This window comes from Rhagoletis pomonella, unplaced genomic scaffold (assembly GCF_013731165.1).
Source record: "Rhagoletis pomonella isolate Grant_MI unplaced genomic scaffold, Rhpom_1.0 Rhpom_scaffold_00004, whole genome shotgun sequence".
NCBI lineage: Eukaryota > Metazoa > Arthropoda > Insecta > Diptera > Tephritidae > Rhagoletis > Rhagoletis pomonella.
The window spans coordinates 12,621,535-12,639,726 of record NW_023458558.1 but is presented as its reverse complement, the minus strand read 5'-3'; the positions used below and the strand labels follow the sequence as shown (position 1 = coordinate 12,639,726).

Sequence of the window (18,192 nt, the reverse complement as noted above, 5' to 3'; positions counted from 1 at the left end):
AAAAAAAAAAAAAAAAAAAACGTAGAGCACTGGAGCTGTAAAGCACACATTTTCCTGAAATAAGGTACTAACTATATATGACTTGGAACTACTAAAGAGGTGGCAACTCATTTGGAAAATAGAAAATGAAAGAAATAAAACCTTCTTGAACTACTTTCGATTGACATATCGACCTCTTTGCGTGAAATGACTAACCTTTTATTTTCGACTATATAATTAGTAGTCTTTCTTCTCTTTCAATAAATATTGATTTTCGATTAATTTGTTTGAGTATTTGTACGATAGCTGAATTCATTTTAAAAACCAAAATTAAATTTGTTTTGAAATGAGATACATGTATTCTTACCTATGGGTGAAAAAATTCCAAGCCCATTTTTTTAATTGCTCAGGACAGATGAAAACTTGATGTAGTTTCGTATTACCTGCCATTCTGCATTTGAAACAAAAAAAATGGACTTAGGACCTTTTCACCTCTAGGTAGCGATATGATGTTAGAGCGGGTATTTTTTTTTTTTACTATGCGCGTTAGCATAGGAGGATTCTACATGTAATTCGAAGAACATTGTCCACAGAAACAATGGGTCTAAAATCAATTTTGAGTTTGCCAAATTGCAAAAATTGGTTTCGAAGAAAATGTGAAAATCGGTACTGTTACGCCCTGTGGTGGGAATTTATGGAAAAACTCCTTATAGAATTTTTTTTTTATTATTAATTGAAGCACTTCTGTCGTCAACACTACACAAAAATGCTAAGAAACCTATTTTCACAATTTGACAAATTCCAAATTGATTTTTGACCCATGGTTTCTTCGGAAATGTGCTAAGAATTACACTTAGAAAGCATCTGTGCTATCAGCGCATAGCCGAAAAAAGTACCTATAAAAATTGACCCGACCTAATGTATGTAATTATTAATATTCAGACGATGCTGAGCGGTTAGTCGAAAGTGAACTGAAAATGTTCAACCATCTCCTTCAAAGATCTAAGACATTCAGTAAAGAAGTTTGCGGTGCCTATATCAGATTGTTAAGCTTTCAACGCAGCCTGACTGCCAGAGTAAATGAAGACTTGAACACGAATAAAGGCGAAAAAGCACGCATTGACGAAAAAAGACGCATAAACATAGACTTATACCTAGTCAACGACCTCTTTGGGTAATGTACATACAATTACATCCGCAAACAGAGTTCACCGCGAAAGTAAGTTAACGCGTCTTTCTGCGCCGTCGATTAGGTTTAGACGCCTTTCTTCGTTGAAGTATTTTTTATGCCTCGTTTTTCGCGGTCAGCTTTTGAGCTCGCGCCTTATTCTTGTCTAGTGACGATATATTTTATTTCAACGGAAAATCACACTTATTAAATTGTTTCCAATTAATTTGGGGTTAATTAAGGCTGAGACTAACCTTATTCGAATATACAGGATAGAACTCTAGGCCCCAGTTTTAATACTTATGTCTGTATTGTTTAATATTGAGATTTGTTTATTCATTAAACTGAAATTGAATTTTTAAGCAGATGGCAACGTTCTTCAAAAATGTTTTCAAAATAAAGCATTAGTAAATGTTTTTAGTTTTACGCCCCTAGGTAATGTTTCATTAATCTTATTAAATTGAACTTGAACTTTTCCAAAGGTGGCAACTCTTATTGCAAACATTTTAGAAATAAAGCTTTTGTAAAGCTCTCTGGTTTGGCACCCACATTAAAGTTTTCTACTTAAATTATTAACTGAAGCTGAAATACGTGGCAAATTTTTTCAAAAGTTATCATTTATGTTAATCAACGCTATAAGCTGCATTGATTTTTATGCAGAAATATGTATACCTAGAGCAGAAAAAAAAATTTTGAAAAAATGTCGCTTACGTCGTTTTGGCGGTTAGAGCTCGAGTCATTAGCAGACTAGTTATACAAAGCGCTAAAATATCGACTTGCATTCCAGTATGTAGTGTATAGAGAGGATTCAATACCTATAACATGAACTTGTAAAGAATTTGTTTGCTTACAGCCGAAAACCAGAAATAACTTTGCTTTCTTGCTGACATCAGACTAGCGCTTTCGTTTAATAGACAAAAGTGGCGTGGCGTATACGCAACATGTCAGTAATGGTACTCATATAATACAAATTCGTACGTAAAATTGTCGAGAAAATACCAGAAAAAAAAATATTCTGTCTAAGCATTCCCCAAAAATGTCCATTAGAAATGCAAGCAAAAATAAGAAAAGTGCTAAATAAATCAAAGAAAAAAATATCAAGCCATAAGCGATGCTTCCTTCTTCCTTCCATCTATCCACATCAATATCCACATAACTAGATTGTGTGATTTTACATTTTGTTGACACTTCACAATGCAATGAAGCTTATGACTGTTGACTTGTTTTGCATCGCTCTTTGATATTTCTCGCTAAAAGTAAAAGTAGTAAAAAGTTCACTTGCATTGCTCACATGACTTCGGTGAAGGCGGTGGGCAGACCTACCATCATTGCCAAGCTGTGCGCATTTTGCGTTTTTTTGTATAAATCCCTTTATTTTTCCCTCACTTGCTATTTGCACTGCCAAGCCAATAGAGGTGTTAGAAAAAATTGTTTTGTTCTGGGGGGAAAAAAATTACGATTGCAATGCTTGCAGCGCATTGTTTTTACTCACAAGTTTTATGAATTTTTTTTTTTACGCCTGTCTTTTTTGTTTTCCATTGTTGTCCTTTACAGCTGCAAAAGTGGCTCTTCATTGCTGGTCATATCATATGTTTGCTTGTCGCATAGCTTACTTTGATCGCAACTAAACTCACTTGGCACGCTTGACACCATTTTTTATTCACTTTTGCAGATATTGTTTGCTGTTGTTGGTGTTGTTGTGCCTTTTAACAGACCAAGTGTGTGTTTCATGCCATTCATTAGACACTTGACGGAAGTGCAAGTGGCAGCCAACCGAAGTGTCGGTGAAGCGTATAAGAAGAAAGACAGCCAACCAGTCAGTCAAGACAGTCAGTTAGACAGTTAGTTGGGCCGGTCAGTCGGCGAGTCAGTCAGTCAGGCAGACGAGATCTGTTGTTACAAGCAAACTCTACAAGAGTGCTCAAACCAGCTAGTGTATGAAGGCGAGGAGTAGGGGCATGAGCTGTCAGGTAGGCGGTATGACACAAGCTGAGCTGAGTGGTAAACAACGAACGGAAATAGAAACAAACGGAAAATGGTCAACACTTTTAATTGTGAGGAAATGCAAATGTTTTTGTTTATTTTTAAGCCTTCCTTTTGGCTTAGTGGCATGCTTGGGGGAATGGTTGACGTTAGCTGTCGATAAAGATTGGGGAAAAAATAACTGTATTTTGCAAGTGTGTAGCAAAAGTCTTAAGCACTTTGGTAGTTGGTAAACAGTGCAAAATTAAGTGGCCGATTAACTTTGTTAGCTTTGGTAAGAAGTGGATGAGTTGCCTCTGGCACCGATGCCGCAATATACATATATTCGATTTATTGCACAAAAAAAAAAAAACAACTGCAAAAAAACTGTAATTGCTTTTTAATGTAAAATTTCAACAGACTATGCCCGGTTGCACCAATCAATTATAATTTTATAATTTTTTTCGGAAAATTTGTCTTTTTAAATTTTAGCAGTCTGATAAATTTTAAAATTGGTTGGTGTAAGTGGGGATTAGTTTTTTAGATCACAATGATATTTTTCAGCATTTCAATTATAAAAGATTTCAGCAAAACAAAGTCAACTTGTATAAGATCTTATTATGGTTGTCGACGTCGATGTAATTTTTTGGTCAAAAAATAGTGCAAGTGCAAATTAGCTACGCTTACCACAGTATTTTTGCGGAAAGGTGTTCCTCGGAAAACTAGTGTAGTCAGCGAAACCGGAGTTGTACTGATGAGGGATATTTTTTTTTACGAATATCAAAAACAGAAACGATTTACTATGAAAATCACTGATTTTTAAAATATTTTGCTAATCCGGCCGCATAAAGTTACAGCCATACACGAATTTAAGAATGCTCGGCTGCTATACCCATACATATGTAGGCGTCATTGTGGGTGTGACTGCCACGATTGGCGGATAAGATGGATGCCGTACACCAATTTATCCTCCAATAATTTTTTTTTGGAATGGCTTTACGTGAAAAAGCCCACTTACAGCGCCTCTTTTTAAATGGTAACATGTGTACCTTGGTCAATGTATAAAAAATTTGCTCGAGATTGGCAGAACCTGTGCATTCACTTTTGTGTAAAGAAAATGTGTAGAGATGGGAACCGTAGCCTTAAGCTTAATCTAATTTGTCATCTGAGGAGACTTTTTTCAAAAAGTTCTTTAAGAAACTATTTTTATTCCTAAAAAACTCCATTTTTGGAGGTATTTTTAAATCGGTCCGGCTCTATTAAATATTAATATTTTTCCGAAATATTTTAGTAGACGTCTTAAAGTATAATAGATTTTGTAATCTCGACAGAAAAACCACAATTTTTTTTTGGTGATGCAGTCTAATGCACATACACACATAATGCTAAAAAATAAACTTTTCGTTCATTTTACTTTTGAATATTTCCTGCACAATTACCGCTTAATTTTCCACACCTACAATTTTAACGAGCATCTCATTTAATTTCATACACTTTTTTTCCCAGAATCTTTTTCATCTATCTGTATAGTAAGTAGTCAATTCATCACCGTTCTTTTTGTTTACTTACAGTCGTCGGTGGCCGCGCGTCTTGACCTCTTGTGGAAATTCTTGAAACCTGTCTCATTCTCGCTCATCGGCAAAGAAATTAATTTCGCTGTGTTGGATGGCCGAGTCGTCGGCTATGGTGCACTGCTGGTGCTGCTCGGAAGTTTGGTAATTAAACTCGACTGTTTTGCAACAACTTTTGCCATTTTGCAAATTTATTTTGCGGTGCGGTTTATTTGTACAAGGCGGCGGCGGGCGTAGACTGTTGTTTGGCTACATATGGGTTTGCCCCATTGCAGCTATAAATTAAGATGTTTTTGTATGTACTATGTACTATACATACATACAGATGTACGTACTGGTGTACTACATATGTACGAGTTGGTATGGTTGCTAGCTATTGCTGCCACAGAAGCCAACAAGCGCCACGAAATGCCTTCAACAGTTGACAAGCAACTTAGTAAGCTTTTTGCTACCAAAACGACCTTAGAGAGCGCAGCGTTTAGATTTTCGTACTTATATAATTCAAAACTGTTTCTGCCTTGGATGGCAGCGAGTTGTATGCACTAATTGTTTGTTATTTCTTTACTATGATATATAGGTTTGCCAAAAAAAGTGTTAAGTCTATTTTGCTTACCGACTTATTTATTTATTTTTGCTACTTATTTCATATATCCAATTCTAAATAGCCAACTTCTATTTCTAAATTCTTTGTTGTGAAAGATAGATTCGAAGTTTTAAATTCTGTAATAAAAATTTTTGAGTTTTTTTATCTATTCTATATCTAGTATAGAATTCATATTCTATATCGTCGTGGAGAATTAAATAAACGACCATTTTTTCTTGAGAGCTCCATACGGATTAAAGAATTTTTTTGGAAGAAAATATCATTTCCATTTCGTATGCGTCTTTTTGATTGAATTTTTCGTTTTTCTTGAGAGCTCCAAACAGCCATTAAGCCGACGATTTGCTAACGGCCTTTCTAAAAATATGGCTCAAGAACGCCTTACTTAAATTTTATTTTTTTTTTTAAAATACGGCCTATCTCAGAACTTATTTTAAAAACGCTCTACCTCAACTGAAAATATATTGAAAATATTTTGGCAAACGGCGTTTTTAGAGTGGTAGCTGATATAGGGCGATCTTCAACCAAATTAAATATGCAATATTTTTATATTCTACCTTTTACATTCTATATTCTAAATTCTGTATTATATGTTCTATATTCTATATTTTATGTTCTATAATCTGTATTCTATATATTATATATTCTATATTCTACATTATATATTTTATATTCCATACTTAATATTTCATAATCTATATTCTATATTTAGTACTAAGTGTTCCCTATTCTATATTTTGTGTTCCATATTCTTTATTTTATATTCTATATTTTGTATTCTATAATCAGTATTATGCTTACTATATTTAATAGCGGATATTCCATATTATCAATTCTATATTCTATATTTTAGATTTTTTTTATGCTATATTCTATAATCTGAATCTTGCTTTCTACACTCTTTACTTTATGTATATTACGTATTTTAAATTCTATATCGTTTTGTATTCTGTACTTCGGATTCTTTATTCTATATTCTACATTTTATTCAATTTTCCATATTCTGCGTGCGTATATTCTACATTTTTCTCTATATTATATTCTATATTCTATATTCTATATTCTATATTCTATATTCTATACCCTATATTCTATATTCTATTTCCTCTATTCCTTATCATATATTCTATATTTCATATTCTATGTTCTTTATTCAATATTTCATTTTCCATATTTAATATTGCGTATTCTTTATTTCATATTTTATACTCTACATTCAATATCTCTAACTCTATCCTATTTTCTGTATTCTATATTCCTTGTTCTATATTCAATACGTCCATATTTTATATTCCATATCATATATCCTGTTTCCTAGATTTTATATTCCAATTCTACATTCTACAGAATATGGAGTATATTCTATGTTCTATGTTCTATCCTCTACTTTCCATATTCCTTATGTTATATTCCAATTCTGTATTTTATAATTCATATTCCATATTTTAAATTCTATATTTAGTATTAAAATTCTTCATTCTATATTGCACATTCTACACTCTATGTTTTATATTCCAAATTCTCTATGTATTCTTTATTCCATATTATGTATTCCATATTCGTTATTTTACATTCTATATCCTATATTCTTCTGCATTGTACGTCCTGTTTTCTTCCTTTGTTTATTCCATGATTTTCCATTATCGTAATTGCGTCCAAATTTTAATTGTCTACTAATTATTTTTTGCTTTTTGTTTTCGGCTTTTTCTTCATTTCCAGTTCCGCTTGGCGTTCGCGTACTTGTCCACCTATGGCGGCAATCTGACGCAGAAAGAGCGCCTCTACATTACAATTTCCGGTTTTCCCAAAGCAACTGTCCAAGTAAGTTTCCGTTGGCAGCGCAGCGTCGCCTCGGGTCTCCATTTCAAATGTCGCCTTTTGGGCCAATTCCCTTGGCTGTGCTTGCCGTCATTATTCAATGTTCGCTTTGCATTCATTCATACTCGTACATATGTACATACCTACTTACATACATATTTATTTAGGTATTCACATACGGTTATACGTGTATATTACTAGTGTTAGATATAGCACGTATGCATATATGTACATACACATCTGCTCATGGCTGTTTTTTTTTTGTTGGCAACATGTAGCACATTTATGTCACCGGCCGTTAACAACACGCTTTGAGACCGCTTTTAACCGCAGCAGTGTTGCAAAACACGCCACAATTCTGAGAGCAACAATATACATACATACATATGTATATATGTACCTCTGTCTCCCTTTACCGCCTCGCTCATTGCCTTCATTGACCTCGAGTGTCTCCAGTGGCCTACCCACTTGCTATTTACAACTAAAAGCTTGTTTCACTTACTGCTCATCATTGTTTGTTTGTGTGTGCGCGCGCGTGTGTTTTCGAAGTTTTTGTGGTTTTTTGTGTTTGTGGCAGATAAATTTAAATGCTACGCTTGCAAAGTTATTTTCTAACACGACCACGCTGAATAGTCTCCTGCATCCCTGCCTCAACTGGTTCGGCGTTGCGCTGCCACTATTTCCGGTTCTTTTAGTTACATTTCGAATTCAGAAATAAGCTTCCGTTTTAGTTGGTTCTTTTTCACTGTCAGGTTTTTCCATTTACTTGCTTTCTTATTTTTTTAATGTTTTTCTTTTTATTTTTTGGTGTTCCCTTCGTTTTTTTCTTTTTGCATGTTGCATTGTGGCATGTGGCGCATATGTTGCATGCTCTTGTGGTCAACTTATATTTTGTTAGGCTAAATATGCGGTTTGCTGCGATTCACATATTTCTCGCCTGTTTGGCTTTGCTTTGCTATGCTTCGCCTGGCCCATTTGTATTGGCCAGTTGGCTTTAACTTGTTGGCTGGTTTGTTGGCAACAGTTTGGTGGCGTGTTTGTTTGGTGAGTTGCGCCGCGGTTGGCCACATCGGTTGGTTACTGCTAGCTGTTTCTTGTGCTGAGCATTGCCTTTGCTCGCTAAGGGATTTGTTTAAGTGCCAGAAAAATATTCACAAAAATGTTGGCTTATTGAATTGCAAAGCTTTTTTGTATACATACATGCATACATACATACATACATACATCTGTACATTTAACAATACATATGTGTGTATGTATACATATATAGAAAGTTGAAATCAGGGAATGCCAGGTAGAATTGTCAATGACCGAGAACCCGAAGAGTGTAGAATCTATGTATCTGGTGTATATGTGTCCATTGAATGGTTTGTCAGGGGGATGCGACGCTATTTTAACAAACACACACAAAACAGTAAACCTCTGGAAGTAAGGGTGGACTTACAAAAGCACTAAACGTTTTCATTCGATCGCCGAAAGTTTCCGAATATACAGGTATATATTTTGTATAAACCTCCCATGGGAAAGGCGCTACAATTAGTCAAAATGTTGCCGTTGAATTTTGCCCCTAAAAAAACGACCGCTAGATTTATCGTGCTGGCCGTCAAACCCTCTGAGGGAATGGGATTATTCGACCGCCGCGATTACGAAATCGACCGGTAGCCAATTTAAATCTGGCCTCCGGTGTTCAGGGAATAAAAAAGAAGTTCACACCGCGCCAGCACAAAAAGAGCCGGGAAAGTATGTCTGCTTGATGATTTGAAGAATGTGGTGGTGTGTGGAGCTGGCTTCTGCTGATAAATAATGCTGTCGGCAAAGCTTAGAGTCAAGAAAACTCAGACTCGTATACCCTAAGCCCTCCAAGATATTCAAGGTTTTCAGTGTTACCGCCACAGCGTATTTAGTTCAAACGGTCGTGGAGAAAAGTTCACTGAAAGGAGCTTGAGAGGGGGAGAAACGAAGGTCCGTCTGGTGGGTATCACCTTTGGGTATATGTCCTCTCTCCATGTCCAGTCATTCGCGAAGCGAGCATATACTTGGATAGAATCAAACAGGTTTCCTGTGCCGAAAATAGGTCGGCTAGCTTGTTTAAGGGACTAATCTACGCTCTGGGGGAACTGTGGCCCGGAACTGACTTAGTGAAAGTATTTAAGCATGAGATTTCTTGTCAGCGGCAAGCCAGGTCTTGGGCCGCAAAAAAGCTTCAAAGCTTTAAATGTGATAGAAGTATCTGAAGAAGCCATTGAAATTTCCAGCGAAACACTACCAACCCTTGACTAAAAGCCTTGAGCACTGTTTCAAGAGCCTAGTAAGAGCTCTGTTTTGTTTTCGTGAAAACTTGGAAATATAAAACCCTATTTTTTTATTTAAGGGAGTAATACTAGCTAGTGGGGTATTTAATGCAACCACAGCGAGACTGATGGTAGTGAAATCTTGAGCTTTTGTTGGCAAAGGTTTTATGAATCCGCCTTTTGAGTCCGGGATTAAGAATTATTATTATGATTAAGAAAATTTTTAATAAAAAATTACTTTAATAAACTATGCTGCACCGCATTTACGGAACTGCTATCCATATTTACATTAGACCGTACTAAAAAAACAAAATAAATAAAAAGTGGTTCGCAGTACACCCCTGAGTGTAATTATTTTTACAAGATAATTTCCAAATAAGTACTTACTCACCATATCTCAGTTCTGATTACTCTAACGTAGTACCCTAATGTCAGTAAATTAAAGCTGCCCAATATCATTAAACTTTTGCTTATCCCAGTAGAACTATTTTAAACAAATTTTTTTGATTGGCGAATGTATGTGCTACCGAAAAACTTAAAAGGTGGCCCACAACATTTGGCAAAAAATAATTGTTTTTCGAAATTGTCTTGTAGAAGTACTTTAAACTCAGGGGTGTACGGCCAACTTTTTTTTTTGTTTGCTTGTAAGGTGTTTCGGTGTAATGTTCACAGAAATTGTTTCATATTAACAATTGCGAATAGGAAAAAATAAACCAGGAAATTTTGATGAAATATTCTGTTTAATGCGTCTTCAAAAAAATTTAAATTAATGAACTTTTCTTTTGAGCATACCCAGCATTACAACACACAAATGCAATACCTTTATCTTTTACCTTTTGCATAGTTCTAAACCACTATTGTGCTGCTTCTATTTTTAATTTCTGGCGCCAACTTTTTAAATTTGACAGATATGAATTGTCAAAGGGTTCATGGAAGCAGCAGAAAATTGTATATATATATATATATATACACACGTATATGTACATATGCATACAGGCGCATACATACCCTGCAGGGAAAGCTACCAGTTGCGAGCCAGAATGCTAACCGTTTGCTTTTAAGCCCAACTAGTTTACGTTGTATCCTTTTTCAATGTTAGCGACTGGTAAATATTTTTAACATGACGGTTTCATAGGAGATGTCAATTTTCGGTTCCTGCATTAGTAGAAATGCTAGTAGCATCATACCAGTTGACTGCCAATTCATCCCCCGATCTACCACATTATTAGAGTGTTCGGAGTTCGGATCTCAGTGAGGGAACATTTTTTATTTTATTTTTTTTTATTTATTAATTTTTTGTTGATCAATTTTATTGTAATATTTAAATGGTATTGTTTTAAAAAGAAAACAAAATATATGTTTACCCCTCTATTCTAAGAAAGTCACGAAACTTAGCTCATCATTGTTGTGATTTCTAGTGCGCCGCAAAATGTGCCACAAAAATTCGATTTTTAGGTTTACGACTTTGTTAGAATACAGCTGTTACTATAATTTTTTTATGATAATTGCCTTTTTAGTTTTTTTCCAAATGAAATTAAATTTACAATTTTTATTTTATTTTTAAATTGAAATAATTTACTTGCTTTATTGTAATCACCTCTAAGCGAATTCGAACCTGAGATCCCAGAATCGGTAGGCTTCACTCGACGACACAGCCGAAATTTGTGAGGAAGGAAATTAATCGCATTTTAGTTTTGGTTTTGGCAACTCAAAGACAGATGTCGCTGATCGCATAGGTTTTTAGCGAATGTCGCTTGCCAATTGCCAAAAGTGTTGCCGCTGAGAGTATGGCCGCAAGTTGCTCGAAATCGACGAAATGGTGGGCCGTCGCTTTAGCACATACTAGTTAATGAACTAGTATTTTTACTGGCTAACTGGTATAATTATAGTCCATGACGAACTGGTATGACTTTCCCATTTAATACTAGTTTTCGAACTACAATTTCTACCAACTAGTTTATTTTGTTCTATGCGCAACTAGTATAATTATAGTTCATAACGAACTAGTATGACTTTTATCCTTAAGTAACATTAATGAATTGGAATTTGTACATACTGGTTCAGCTTTTCACTGCAGGGTATGTTTGTGTAAATTTATTTATAAAATAAGAAAGGGTGTCAAAGCAACAGTGAGTGCATAAACAACGTAAACAAACGTCGAACACTCAAAGCCATCAAAGCAACCGCTTTTAGTCTTTTTTTTTGGGCATAATCACTTTGGCAAAGACATTTTGCCATTGGGATAGCACAAGGGTGACTAGAAAAATATCCTGTATATGTATGACGAAAGCTTGTAGGTTTAATTTACATTATAATTCTGATCAAAATTTAATGCTGAGCAATTTTGAACAGAAAGAGAAACTCTATGTTTTCTTTAAACTGAACTGGCTCTTACATTGGCATTCTACAATCGATCCTTCAATTGTTTTTGTACAACAAAAATCATTTCGTTTTGCATTTCGTTTTCTTTTGTACGTTTCATGTGTATGTGTACATACCGAAGCCAGCGATATCCTTGTACTATTTTTATGCATTTTTATGCAAGAGCTAACATAGGTAGTTGTTGCTGTAGTGCACTATTACCACATTCTATATAGCGTATTTCTAATGCCGGTCCCATCGGATTTCCCATTTCGAATTTTTCAAATCTAACTTCACATTCGTGATCAGTGAGCCCAAAAATCATAGAGTAACAAGTTTCAAGCCAATCCGATTACTTTTCACAATATTCTTCGCCATCTTACTTCAGACTCATAATCACCGACCCAAAAAACACCCTGTAGCAAGTTTTAAGCCGATAAGAGTTCGAATATTGGTCACTTTTTATCGTTTACTGGCCCATAGTGCGCTCGTGAAAGTAAGAGATGAACTGATTTTTTTGCATTTGTGCAGTCTTCTGATCACACGACGATCTTAACCCTATCAATGGTACAGTTCATCATATCATTTTCTTTGCACCCGTATCTCATGCAGATCGGTGGCGTTTTATGGTGTATATCTTTGCGAAGCAACGACACATTGTGCGTCCGACTCATAACTGTCATGCCATACGCTGCAATATTCGCCGGATTCTGCGTACTTCTTACAGACACGCCCTCTCTATAACCTTTTCTGTACTGCGTTTAAATCGATTTTCTATTCCCAAAGGACATCCAGCTGTTGGCATCTTCTATGTAGAGGGTTCGGACGTTCCAGGTGCATATCCATGACTCGTAGACCTTGTTTCGTCTTCAAATATAGTCAGCGTTTGAGGGTGGCTGGTCCCCCGCCGAGCATATTCAAAAAAATGTATATAGCAAGCCGCTTGCTAAAAGATAGGTAGGTGTACCTGCTGATAAATAACCAATCCCTCTCTCAGCCGTGGGACAGGACTCAACACACAGATTGGTTTTTATATCTCGTACTTGGGCTGCCAAAGTTACACAGTGTGTGCGAAGTAGAATGTAAGCATCTGAATAATAGCCGGTCAACTAGAAGAAGGACCCCTTCAGGCAAACGGTGCCCATTTGTTCCATCGTGTCAGTTGATAAAAAAATGGCAGTGAGCAAAGTAATTCCTTTTTGTTATATACGTTAACCGGCCGAAAAAGGCTGACTGAAAAAAATAGCACGCCAGCGATATTAAAAAAAAACGACGTCTTAAAAATCACGCGCAGAACTTGAGTCTTGGTCTCTCAGATTACCACAATTCTCACTTATATGGTGACAATCATAATCCTCCAATAAGTACCAACCTCATGCCAAAGTGGCCGGTTGAGTTAATACATAAGAACCGGAACTAAGATCCGTGTGTTTACTTTAGGACCAGTGATGACATATGCCAAGTACCAGTACTTTTGCTTGCAGCAACTATACACCATTGACCTTCAAACTCTAATAATATCTTAATTAAATCGATAAAGCTATACACTATCAACCTTTAGTTTTATGACGAGGTATATATCCGTGTGTATTTGTATGTATGTATGTCCGTATTCACTTCCAGCTTCTTTCCTTAAAGTTCTTTAATTGTACAAAGGTTGACAATTGAGCCAGCAATCAAGCAAAGCTTCACCGCTGCCGTCAGACTTATGTTTACGAAAGACCAATTTTCGTTTATACACAAGCGAAGATTTATTTAGACTGCCATTAGAAGCCATTGCGCTCACTTTTAATAATAAAGGTCAAAGACGCACTTACGAAAATTCACGCCTACGTAAATATTATAAAAATGAGCTCAACCAAACATCAGGCTGACTAACAATAATTCGCCCAACGGCAATGCTGTGTTAAGTCAAATTCATCGAGGTCTCCTTTGTGAAGTTGTTGTGACTTGTTGGCCATGAGGCGAATATGTATTTACATACATACATCTGTTTATAAAGAAACGAAGCTAAAGCATATTTTACGCCTCCATTCGTACAATCGCTTTGAATTTTAATTTGCGCCTTACATTCATAGGAGTCATTACACATTTTTCTTTCAATTTACTTTGGCCATCAACCACCCACATACATACATAATTTTATAGTACCTAGGTACACTTTATATATATTAAATACGCATGTTTGCCGTTTTAGCTATGGCGATTCCTCATCCACCACATATCCATCACCCATCGGCTTGATTATCCTAATGTTTTATATTTATTTTAATGATATTTTCGCCCTTAGGCCGCCCTAGGTCCGCTTGCTTTGGACATGGCCAGATCATTAAGCGTAGTCGATGAGCAAAGCATCGTCTTGGCGAACAATGTGCTTATCATTTCGGTGTTGGCCATCATTTTCACCGCACCACTGGGTGCTGTACTCATGTTGAGATTAGCGCCACTGTGGCTACAACGCAGCGACGCGAATGCAGATAGCAAGGGCAATGTAATTAATTGCAACAACAACAGCTGCGGCGACAGCTTTAGTGATTTAAAAAATGTTTCGATGAAGAACGCACACAATCCGAGCTACATTGGCGATAATATTCAAAACACCAGCAGCCACAGCCTCAATACCATCGAAGCCGCTGATGATGGCTATGTCGACGGAGGCGATGTGCGCATTCATGTTGCGGACACCATCGTTACGGATATGCCGTTGCCACAAGCGAGGGAGGAGTCTAAAGAATCTCATCACTTGGTTTGAATCCAATTAGCAATGCGGCTGTGTTGCCATGACGACGCGCTTGATGGCCAAGCCGTCAAGGAGCTGAGTAAATACATATATTTTGTTTCTCTTCATGTTTGTATTGAAGAAAGTTATCTTAAGCGGTGATTTATTTGTGTGTATGCAAATGGCGAGTGTTTAGGAGTAACATGTGTATGTAGGGGTACTTTAAAAGTAGCTTAATTTAAGACATATACTTACTTAAGCCTATTGTACTTTGGTCTTACCTTTACTGGTTGATTACACTGGATCACAAATTATAATTTTTATTTTGTTCTCCAGATGCCACTATACAATTTGTATGTAAAACCGCCCGCTGATTCCGTAAATAGAGTTAATTTATTTTTGTATGGATATGTTTTCGAGATATTTGCAATTTACCGTTATTTAGCTTAAAAAAAGAGTAGTTCCACTTAATCAGGTATATCTGAATGAAAGAAAATAAAATTGTCTATAAAACGTATATACATCACTTTTCGATAGCCCTAATAGTTTCTTAGAAATTAATTAATAATTCCAGATTTTTTTTTTTTGATGGAAAAATGCAAAAAATTCAAACTTTAACAGGAGAAAAAGTCTAAAAATAACAGTTTCTGTGTGGAAATATTTTGCACTTATGTTAAAGCCTGTTACTTTAGAAAAAACTACGCTACCAATGAAGAAAATCGATAAATAAATAACGAAATAAAGCAGAAAAGAGTGTTACTCATACGCCACGTACACCCGAGTAGATATAGTGTTTGCATCGAAAACAAGAGGCGTCAGAAATGAATAATTAATTTCTCAGATCAGGGCTATCCAAAAGTGATATATACATGGTTTATGGAGAATTTTATTTACTTTCATTTCCCGTATCTCGTATTACAATTATTCAATTGGTTCGTAAGATATATGTGATTAAGTGAATCCACTATTTTTTTAAATCTGAATAACGGTAAATTGCAAATATCTCGAAAAGTTTTATATAGAAAAAATATTACCTCGATTTTTGAAATCACCGAGGAATTCTACATGAAAATTGGATAGTGGCATCAGGAGAATATTTTTGCTGTAAAACAGTGATATTTAATTAGGCACTTAATCCTATTCGAACATTTTGTGAGTAGTTATCAAAGCAACTAATGCTTTCGTTGATTACAATAAGATTTAAACAAATTTTTGCAGTAGTTTTATTTATTAAGTTTGCTTAAAGGTAAGTTAAATATTAGCTACTAGATACTTTCCTATGCTAGTTTTTCTTTCGTATCCTATCCCTTTTTTCTTCTTCTTGTTTGGCTCTGCTACTGACATCAACTGGAAAAGCCTAGTGAAGTCAAGTCCTTTTCCACCCCTAACTTTACACCACATTATTTTTGTTATTGTTTTTATTACTAGAAGTGAAAGTTTGTGTCGAAATTCTACCCTTTCTTTAGTTTTTTGAAACCCTTGGAAAAGAAAATCTCATGCTTTGGAAATAAAACGTGAATACAATTTTTTATGTGTTTGAAGGTCTTTGGGGGACTCTGGCAGGACTTGGAATTGACCTGATATATTCCAGTTTGTCGATAAGTTTCATCAAATAAATTAAAAATAAAAACCTTAAAATCCAATGTTTTTGGATTTGAAAGCGGTTGGGTATAACCGCTAAACGAACGGTGACAAAATTTATTTCAGCGTAGACATATATATAGATTGTTATGAGCCACATGGTCTCCGACCTCCTAGTATGCGTGGTTCTCTGCCCTAAATGGGTAGACTTTTAATGTAGCCTAGCTCCGCCCAAGTGAGCTAGCCTACGCCTAGCGAGAATGTGTTCTGACGTTTCTTCGTGCAGATTAAAAAGCGAAAGACATTTGTTTCTGAAAATTAGTTTTTTGTATCCTTTCTGCCTCAATTAAGTAGTTTCTTTGAAGCTTATTTTAAAGTAAGTACAACTAGCTCATTTGGCTTTTCTCTGTCCTAAATATTTCACCCAGTTCCTGTTGAATATTTCGTCTACCCAATTATTTATGACTCCACAAAAGTCGCACCATGAAGTACTCCAGTAGATTCTTGTTTCGCTAGGTAGTCGGCCTTCTCATTGCCATAATGTCATTTATGCCCCGGTACCCATGCTAAAAAACAGTATTCTTGAACCCAAAGTTCAAGGATATTGAAGCAATAACATACTGGCTGCCAGTTTATTTAGTTAGACTTCAGAGCCAGTAGGGCTGCCTGACTGCTCGACATAAATTTCATTGCACGAATTGCTTTAGATTTTCTTAAGTTCGGCATAACACTGACGGGCGGTGCCTTGACTCCGTCATCATCGACTGGGGGCTCGGTTTCGTCTTTTCTACTACCTTCTGTGCTGAAGGCATTCAATGGAACGGAAAAGTGTTCCTCAATGATTTAAGTATATTCTGTATATCGGTACCTAGGGTACCATGTTTCTTCTTACAGGAATTCGCCCTGGTCTTGAAACCTTCTGCTTAAATGTTTAAGCAAATTTTAGGGCGTTTTTCCTGTCGGCCAGCACCTCAAGCTCTTGGCACTCATGTACTTCCTCCTTTTTCTTCTTATTGCAGTCAAGTACGTTTCACTTCCCTCTTCAGTTACCTGGGACTGTCCCACATGGCTCGATTTCCAATCGCAGCGTGGCCCTATAGGCGGCGACTTTTTTTCTGCGGCTTCTTGATACTCCTTATCGTACCAGTTGTTCTTGCAGGCTCGCTTAAATACAACTACTTCTTCGGCGGCGATACTTAATGATCGGGAAATGTGGTTCTACTGCTCGCGTATGTCGGATTGTTGAAGAGTGCTCTCAGAGAGCAAATGTGTGTGTCAAGCCGCCTGTCGTGATTGAAGCTTTTCTACGCCAAGCTTTCTTCGTATTGTTGAGTGCACATTTTTTGCTGAACAGAGCCGGGTGCGTATCTTGGCTATAACAAGATAGTGGTCGAAGTCACTGTTTGGCCCTCGGAGTGTACATACGTTTAACTCGCTGCAAGTATACCTTCTTTATATCACAACATGATCCATTTCGTTTCTCGTTTTTCGAACCGGGGTCAGCCATGTAGCTTGGTGGATATTCTTTTGCTGGAACCTAGTACTACATATTACCATGTTTCGGGCCCCGGTGAAGTCGATCAGCCTTATTCCGTTATCGGACGTTTTGTCGTGGAGGCTGAATTTTCCGACAGTGGCGCCAAAGATACCTTCCCTGCCCACCTTGGCATTAAAATCGCCGAGCACGGTTTTAACATCATGTCGCAGGCAGCGCTCATATGTATGCTCTAAGCGCTCATAGAAGAGATCCTTAGACGCCTCGTGCTTCTCTTCCGTCGGGGCATGCGCGCAGATGAGCGACATGTTGAAGAATCTCGCTTTGATGCGGATTGTGGCTAGACGTTCGTCCACCGGGGTGAACGACAGTACTCGGCGACGGAGTCTCTCTCCTACCACGAGTCCAACACCGAATTTGCACTCCTTTACGTGGCAACTGTAGAAGACGTCGCAAGGCTTCACAATTACCTTGCCTTGCCCCGTCCATCGTGTTTCTTCGATGGCGGTGATGTCAGCCTTTGTCTTCCCGACTACAACAATCAGCCGGGCAGAGGCACCTTCCCTATTAAAGGTTCGGATATTCCAGGTGTATACCCTCAAATCATAGGCCCATTACACGATTGAAGTGGTCGTCATCAAAAATA

General features: G+C 36.7%; 1 protein-coding gene across 1 annotated transcript in view; it reads left to right on the top strand.

Moving 5' to 3' along the window:
- The window catches only part of LOC118738108 (sodium/hydrogen exchanger 9B2), a 72,225-nt gene extending 57,226 nt beyond the window's left edge, over positions 1-14,999 (top strand). Inside the window, exons 8-10 of the mRNA XM_036469027.1 lie at positions 4,681-4,824; positions 7,001-7,102; positions 14,042-14,999. Coding sequence (XP_036324920.1) covers positions 4,681-4,824; positions 7,001-7,102; positions 14,042-14,503 — 708 coding nt within the window. The 3' untranslated portion in view covers positions 14,504-14,999. The remainder of the gene's footprint in view (positions 1-4,680; positions 4,825-7,000; positions 7,103-14,041) is intronic.
- The last annotated feature ends 3,193 nt before the right edge of the window (positions 15,000-18,192 follow it).